General features: G+C 41.4%; 1 protein-coding gene across 1 annotated transcript; it reads right to left on the reverse strand.

The window, feature by feature from the left end:
* Window positions 1-6763: 6763 nt before the first annotated feature.
* Window positions 6764-7953, reverse strand: LOC309403689 (prolyl-tRNA synthetase associated domain-containing protein 1-like; the record flags this gene model as incomplete). Its single annotated transcript, XM_081997927.1, has 2 exons — window positions 7856-7953; window positions 6764-7201 (listed from the first exon to the last, which is right to left on the reverse strand). Exons 1-2 carry the CDS (start codon window positions 7940-7942, stop codon window positions 6764-6766), a joined length of 525 nt encoding a protein of 174 aa, XP_081854053.1. The 5' UTR covers window positions 7943-7953.
* Window positions 7954-8179: the final 226 nt, after the last annotated feature.

Consider the following 8179-nt stretch of genomic DNA (forward strand, 5'->3'; position numbering starts at 1 on the left):
TGTTAGTGCTGTTAGTTCTGTTAGTGACTTAACTCTGTATTTTATACTTCCACACTTTTAAGCTTTTCTTATGTTCTTTTCTCTTTCTACCTTTCAACTGAACACAGAGAGAAAAGTGTCCTTCAGTATCTCAGTATGAAGCCTTTATATCTGAAGTAACAAGACAGCGACTGTAGGAATCATTAATAAAAATTAAGGGAATTTTTTTACATTCTTCGTGACTAGAGCAGGCAAGAAATAAAAACCTACCTACCTTCCTTCCTTCCTTGAATCAAGGAACTCTACTGGAGTCTACTGCCGAAAATTTGTAGATGGTCTTAGGAATTATTGCACATTGCACTGTTAAGATCTACTGAATAAAGGACAGTTCTCATCTCCCTAAGGACCAAGAATTTTAAGGTCTCAAGAATTACTCCAGGAAAAAAAAAAATACTTCTCTCATCTTCTGTTTATGAAATTAGCCACTAATTTGCTTAAGCTTCTGCTAATAATTAGCCAAACCCCCCATAACTAGTAGTTTATATTTACTTCTGTAAATCTAAAATAAATGCTGTAGTATTTTGTTGAAATTGACTGTATATACAGATACAAAAACCTCACAGCTTACTGGCACTTCGCTGCCTTATTTGGTTGGCATAATCTGCATGAAATTGCTCTTCTAAAAGTTTACGCTGATTTTTGTTGCATACTGCAAGAGAAAAATTTGTTTACATACATGAAAAAGTTCGATAACTAATGAAAGCGGGAGTCATGGGATAATCGTATTATATCGAAATTGTTTGTCATTTGTGTTTTTCACATTCCCAAGTTATTCTGCATATATATATGTTCAGATGTTTCTGACAGGAAATTGTCAGGTATGATTTTTCTATAACTTTTATTTTAATATAAGGCTGTTTTCAACAAATGGCATTTCCAGGATAAGACTGTCTTATGATGTTTGTGTATTGACTTTTTTTTTTTTAATTGTTTGTCTTTTGACATGAGCTGATTGTGGCTTAGGAGGTTTTTTGATGGTAAAAAGAAATGTAAATAATATCATATGCATTTTACAATCAGTTCCCCTTAGGGTTGGTTATCTCTTATTAGTAAGATACGTTTTGTTAATTACTGATTTATATTAAAGTCAACAAATGTTATTGGTACGTTCAGTGGTTGCATACATTTGTTGTCTTGGAAGCATTTGCAGAGAGCTCAAAGGAAGCGTACATGAACTTATAAGCAGATCCAAAATGAGTTACCATAATTCTATTTTACTACAAACCAGTAAGCACATTCATATTCCTGTTCTAAAGGCTGAAGTTAACTGTGTCACCTCCTAGTGTCCCATCTTCCAACAGGCACGTAGATAACTTTCACCAATTTTCAGCAGCTATCTCCATGCACCCAAGCAAAGGTAAGCACGGCGTGTTTGCAGAACTAGGGTTGCGGATTCCCCGTAACTTGATCACGGTGCTGTGTGATCATGCCGCTACAGCTTCGTCAGCTTAGTAACAACATCTTGAGGCTTACGAGTTTTATCGTGTAGAAAGTCTCAAGGTGTCAGGGACAGCTGGAACAGAATCAGTTTTCACTGAAGAGAGAATGCAGTTCAACAGATCGAAAAATCATACGAGCAAGTAATTTTTTTTATTTCCCTGAAATTTTGTCCAAAAGGGGTAAAAAGAGGGAAGGTCAATAAGCTTTAGGAGGGGAGACTTTTTTGGTTTTTTTCCTTGAAGTGACTTCCTTCTGAAATACTTTTTATGATAAAACACGCTAAAAGGTCTAGATCTAAACAGAATATTTTGGGTTTTACAATATAAACACTTGGTTCATCCTGGAAATGTTTTCACAGAGAATTTAAACATTTTTGGGTTTTTTTTCTTAAGTGAAAATAGGACCAATTTTGCAGCTTTCCACCATGTAGAATTTCCCTTCTTTCCCTGAAGACATTTCTGGTGTCTCATTAAAATAATTGGTTTATTTTGATTACCAACTCTCACCAGCATCCATTTCTGGTCCCTTTTTCTCAGTGTCAAGATTTTCACCGGTTTCAGTGGAAGCATGGTGATTTTTGCAGAGTATCAACGTAGATTAGCAACCCCAGGAGTGATCTGAAGCCCAGGGCGCTCCTGAAATCCAGCTCCACAATGGTTTTGTAGGCAGCCTGAGGTCAGTCGCATTTGGAATTCCCCCCCACGTCATAACCGATATGACGACGTCTTTGAGAAGGATTTGGGGCATCCCAAGCCATGCAATGATGTCTACGAGACGTCACCAGAGGGGCGGGTGGGGCGGATGGCAGTGGCTAGAAGAGATGCGGTGTGTCCCAGCCGGTATTCCTATATGCAGGTTAATTTGTGTGTTCCTGGGTGCGCTCAAAGCTTGGGGCATAGCTGAGTTTCTCCCCCGAAACCAGGTGAGACAGACAGAGCCCTGACGTGCTGTAGGAGTAAAGTACTCCAAGCAGTAAGAACATGGTGTGGAGCCCGATTTCTGCACCACTCCTGTACGGCAGTAAGGGTAGAGCCATTGAGACAGAAGGAAAAGTTGCCTTTACAGAATTTCATAGACAAAGATACAAAATCTGGAATGCCGGTAGCCCTTACTAGAGGCATAGCTGTTAGGAAAGAGAATTGAAATACCATAAATATTAGGAAAAATCTCTCTTGATTCTAAATTATGGTATTTTCAAGCTCATTTCAGGATCTGATTGCGACTAGATTCTCTTAGTTCTCTTTGACAACCAAGACCTGATGCATTTCAAACTATTAAACCCTAACCATTAACTAGCGTCGCTATTTTTAGAAGAACATGCGTGTCTTGAATTAACAGATTTAAACTGTAGTGCCAAATGCTGTTTGTATTCAAAGACCCCCAGCAGTTGTGTGTGTTGAGGTAGATTCTCTGAGACCCTGGGAATTAGGCAAGGGTGGCGTATTGCCATGACTGCGGAGCACTGTCGGGCACATGTAACCTGCCCTCGTCACGGGTGGCTGTGCTGTTTTTGTCACGCGGGCATCTCCTGACTTTGTTAGCTCAGTTCTTTTCTGTATTCATTCGGTTCTCCAAGATTACCTGTCACAACTGCTACACTTTCTGCATATTACACCTTCTTCTAAAGCATCCGTGCAGTCACAGCCAGTGTATAGTCACAAACTTTACAACTACTATTTAACTGATAAACGTGTATTAGAAATTACCCCTCCCATCCAAAAACCTAAGCAAAGTTTCTGCGTATGAGAGAATTGGCAGGAGTTTGGGGGCAGAATTCATCCTGCTAGCTCAGAGTCCATGTGCCAGAGTCCTGGCTGGTGCCCCTCTGTGCCATTTTAAGCGGGTTTCGACCCACTTTGCGTCAGTACGGAGGCCAGAGTGGCATTTTTGGGGTTGTATTTGCTACATTAGCCAAAAGCAGCACACTTGCATCAAAGAGATCAGAATCTGCTGCTTTTTGGAAAGAAGCTTCAGAGCAGAAGAGCAGCCAGGAGTTTCTCTGTGCTCTGATGATTTTTCAATTATTTTCTTTTTCCTTCTTTAATCTTTCCAGTCTGTGCCCTTAAAATAAAATAAAAACAGAAATTTAATTTGGAAGCTGCTTCACGTTTTCTGAAACACTAACTCCCAGGGGAAGAACACGGCAGCTGTTGGACAGCATACAACGAGCTTTTTACCGCAAGAGTTGCCAAATCTGTCACTGCTAGTTCAAGATTACAAAAGAGGTCGTAGTACTATACGATGTATAATTTTTATTTGCTTTTCTGATAGTCTGCTGAGGATTTAGTAACATTCCCAACACGTATTATTTCTAAACTTTTTCCAAGACATGATGCAGCCTCAACAAAGGAGCTCATGTATGATTTTTAGAGTTAGATGATAATGTATGTGTAAATAATGCTTTGATATTAATAAAACTGCCTTAAAGGAATGTACGTAGGTGTGAAACAAAACTTAAAAAGCTCTTATTTAAAACTGTAATTTCCTTTACATACTGATTTTTTTAAATGTTTGCCATTGTATACATTTATTAATGATGTTATTAAAATGCCAAACCAAATAATTTTTATTCTTATTTTGTGTGTACATTTATACACACTTTTTTCTGGAAACTGATGTTACTGGAAGGATATTGGTGTTAAGTAATGGCGTTGTGGTCAGTTGGTGATGTGTTCAGTGAGTATTTCTTCCAGAAGGAAACCGATAAATCTGTAGCAGGATTTTTCTGGACAGTGTGTAGTTTGTTTCGTGTTGCTTATTTGCATAGACCTGTGTAGCTTTTAATTATACACTATTTTGGTATTATTTAAGAAACAAATACACTAATTTCATAAGTAAATACAAAAAGAATTCATTATAGATTTGCCAAATGTAGTATTTGAAGCTTTGATTTTGCTTGGTTGTTATTTTTGCTGAGACAAGTCTCAGAATCTCTTCTGAGGACAAAGGCAGTTAAATTTTAGACAGTACAGATTTTAAGATTCATGAAGCATAGTAAACTGCTATTGTGCACATCTTTAAAACAAATTTTCACGTTTAAAGCTTTCTGGATTTAAAAAAAAACTGACAAGTCAAATTTACTCTGACTGTGATAAAGGATTTTTTGGGGTACCACAAAGAAACAACCTTAAAGGGGAGGGAGAGTGAGTGGCAGGCAGAGGGTAAGATAAATTTTACTTTTATAGACACCGCAGACTATATCTCAATATCTAGCTAACTTAGTAAGGCATTTGTCAATCCCCAGTCCATTAATCAACCCAATATTCCCAGATACCAGCTGTTCCTTTCAGTCTTTTATTTACCAACAAATAAAAAATCGCATGTATCTGGACAGCTTTTTAGTGACTCTTCCTACAGCTTCAACATTTCTAGGTCACGCCTGTCCCACTTGAGACAACTGCCACGATAGATGGGGTTGGTTTGTGTCTTTCTGAGGTGGAAGGGAGAGTTTAAACAGCTGTGTCATAATGTATTCTGTCGTTAAGTTCACATCCCCGAGAACGGGTGCCAAATCCTTCAGAAATGAAGGAAACCATGGTATGGATGTTTGTGAAGTAACTCGCCTTGCCCTAAAAGATGTTTTTTCTTACTCAGTTAATGGTAGTGGTTCATTCTGTAGAATTAAAGATCTCACTTTCTTACGGGGGGGGGGGGGGGGGAATCAACAATCCAACACACAAATGTTTATGGTGTTCTCAACTCATAGAACTGTCTGGGCCAGCTAGAATAAAACTGAGTCAAACTGGCTGATTTTTGCCTTGTGTTTCTTTGGAGGCGTTTCCCTGTTAGCATCACATCCTTTAACATGATGCAGTAGCAGTCATCCAAGATGGCAAGTCCTTTTCTGTGTTTTTTCTTTGTGCTTCTGTATTCCTTATATCCGTTCTGTCTCAACTTGCATTGACACCATTGCTTGCCTTTTAGGCAGAGCTTGTACATGACATACTTGTTAGGCTGTGTTCAAAACCCTTCTCCCTGTTATTTTCAGACTTTGTCCTTCACTTTCACTGCTCCCCTGTCTTTGGGGTTTGTGTGGGTGCTCCTTCCCACAGTATGTTCACTGGACTTCATGGACTTTCTGCTGCTTCTGTCTTCAACACAAAATCTATTTGAAGGGGGTTTTATTCATTTAGGCAAGAGGAGAAAGATTTGAAATTTAATGTCAAGATTGTACTGGTCTTGTTCCTGTGATATCAAGATACTTTTCTATATTAAATATATATCATGTATTGAAAGCCAAATCGGCCTCCCCTCAACCCCCTTCAACACAGGGATGTTCGTCGGTGCAGTCCCCTTCTCCTGAAGGGAGAAGCTCAAGTGCAGCTCCTTGTTGTACCATTCTTTCCAGTTCTGTAGATGCTGGGTAAGGTTCCTCGGAGCAGAGAAGATGCATGTCCTCCATGGGTTTGTGAATCTGCAGAAATTGCGCACAAAAGTTAACGCAGTTCCGGGGTGTATTAACTTTCCTCCCAGGTGTCACCAGGAGATACTACACCTGGTAAGGAACCCAGAGAGATACTGTTCCTTGGAGCTCTTCTGCCAGGAGAGGCTGGTACCAGGTTCCCCCTTTGCTGCCAGGCAGCTCCCTCGCGGTCAGCCATTTTGGGAGAGGCTCTAGAAATGGGCTAGGCCTGCACCTCTCTTAATGGGGCGATAGTCGCCGCGTCACCTGGGAACAACCAGAAAGCTTAAATCATCTCCCAAGGGGAGGAGACTGTGAAAGTAAAAATGCAACTAAAACCATAGACAATCAAATGAGTTTCCTGTAGCGTAGGCAAGTTGTTTTTTTCTAGGCAAAAATAAAAAGCAACGTGTACTAGGGGGCAAATGGGTACAGGTACACAATTTAGACATCTCTGTCCTGTGTGTATTGACAAATATTTTGGAACTTTTCAAAGTTGATTTTCTTGTTTCCTAATGATGTTGTTTTAAGTTGAAACCTTCAAGGCCAGTACCACGCATGGAAAGTTCCAGTTTTATCCATTTTGTTAATAAAGACTATAACATTATTTAAATAATGCCTTTTTGACTTACTGGTTACTTAGTAGTAGATTGCAAACATGTCTAAGAATATTCTGTTAAACTTCCAGTAACCCAAAGACAGTATTTTTTTTTCTCACCAGCTTATACAATATAAACATACACAATTGAAAAAATAAAAAAGGAGTAAGCCTGTTTGGTTTTTGGGTTTTTTCTTCCAAATTTTATTTGTAAAGAGGCTTTCACCAGTTTTGCTCTTCCACTCTACAAAATCTATGCCTAGTACTGGAAAAGTGAACTTCATCTACTTAATGTCTTCATCAAAATGTATGATGATGGGATCATGGCCTGTTGATTTCACGAACTTCAAAAAGTCATCAGGGCTTAAGCCCATGGTTGCAGAATTTGTCATTGGATGAAAATACACCTTTTGGTGGCCACCTTCCAGAAAGCCAGCATCCAGCACAAACCTCACCTCTCCCTGGTCACAGAAGAGGGCTAGTGGTGTCGCACAACCCTGGCCCACTTTTAATTTTTCCAGCATGGCGTTTTCGTCGGCAAATCTTAGGTTTCCACTTCCAACACCCAGTTTTTTAGCAAGATCGTTTAAATTGATTTGCCTGTTGTGCAGAACAGTCACCAGCCAGAACCCTTTCTTCTTTTTGTCTTTAAGGAAGAGGTTTTTACTGTGACCTCCTTTCATGTGTTGGACATGGGGCATCATTTCTTCAACAGTGAACACCTGGAAAATACAACCAGTGTACTGCCTTTTAATTACATACTGGCAGGTATCTTTTGTTAAATATTTAGAAAATACTGAATGTTACACTCGGCCTAAAAACTGTACCCTTTTATGAAGAAATTTTAAAAGAACACAAATAAAATGTGACATACTGCTCTTGGCACACTGTCCCAATCATTTCTGTCTCATGCATACAGCAAGAATATCGCGCTTTAAAAAATGCAAAAAGGCAGCCTCGACGGCACTCCTTTTTGCAGATCTGCCACAGCCAAGCTGCTGTGGTCTGTGTACTTTTAACTGGCAGTGAGAAGTTTGGGAAGCATCCTAGACGCTGGTGACTTCATGTGGATGGGCCGTAGCCCTGAAACTGCCGGGGAGCCGGAGGGGAAAAGGGGGGAAACACGGAAGGGTAACAACCCGGCAGCCACGTTCGAAGCGGCCCCAAAAACCTTCTGCCAGGCCCAGCATCCGTAGGTCTATAGCGAAAAATTCAAAGTCTGATATTTTCCGTATTAATACTTGATTATGCTAAAAAACCACATACGCCTAGATCTGCCCTGTAGCCTGTTCGTACGTAGAATTTTACTTCCGTATTTAAAAAAGATCCGGAGGATGCCGAGAGCCAGCGCGGCGGGGAGCGGCGGCGGCCCCTACCTGCGGGTGCTCGGCGGTGACCGTGGCGATGCCCAAGTCCCGCAGCCGCTGCGCCAGCGCCTCCCGCAGCTCCGGGACCGCCGCCATGGCCTTCCCGCTCCGCCGGGGCCGGGAAGGAGGAGTGGGCGCCGCCGGCACCGCCGACGCCCCCGCCCCTTCCGCCGGGCAGCGCCTTGGCGAGCGGCGGCTTCCGCGGCCTCAAAATGGCGGCTGCGCCGGCCTTGCCCCTTGCTGAGGAGGTGACCGCGGTGCAGCCAGCAGTCGGCAGCCGAGCTGGGGCTCGGCCAGCGCAGGGCTGGAGCAGCTATTGAGCGAGCACCGAGC

This window comes from Phaethon aethereus, assembly GCF_964289735.1.
Source record: "Phaethon aethereus genome assembly, chromosome: 3".
Lineage (NCBI taxonomy): Eukaryota > Metazoa > Chordata > Aves > Phaethontiformes > Phaethontidae > Phaethon > Phaethon aethereus.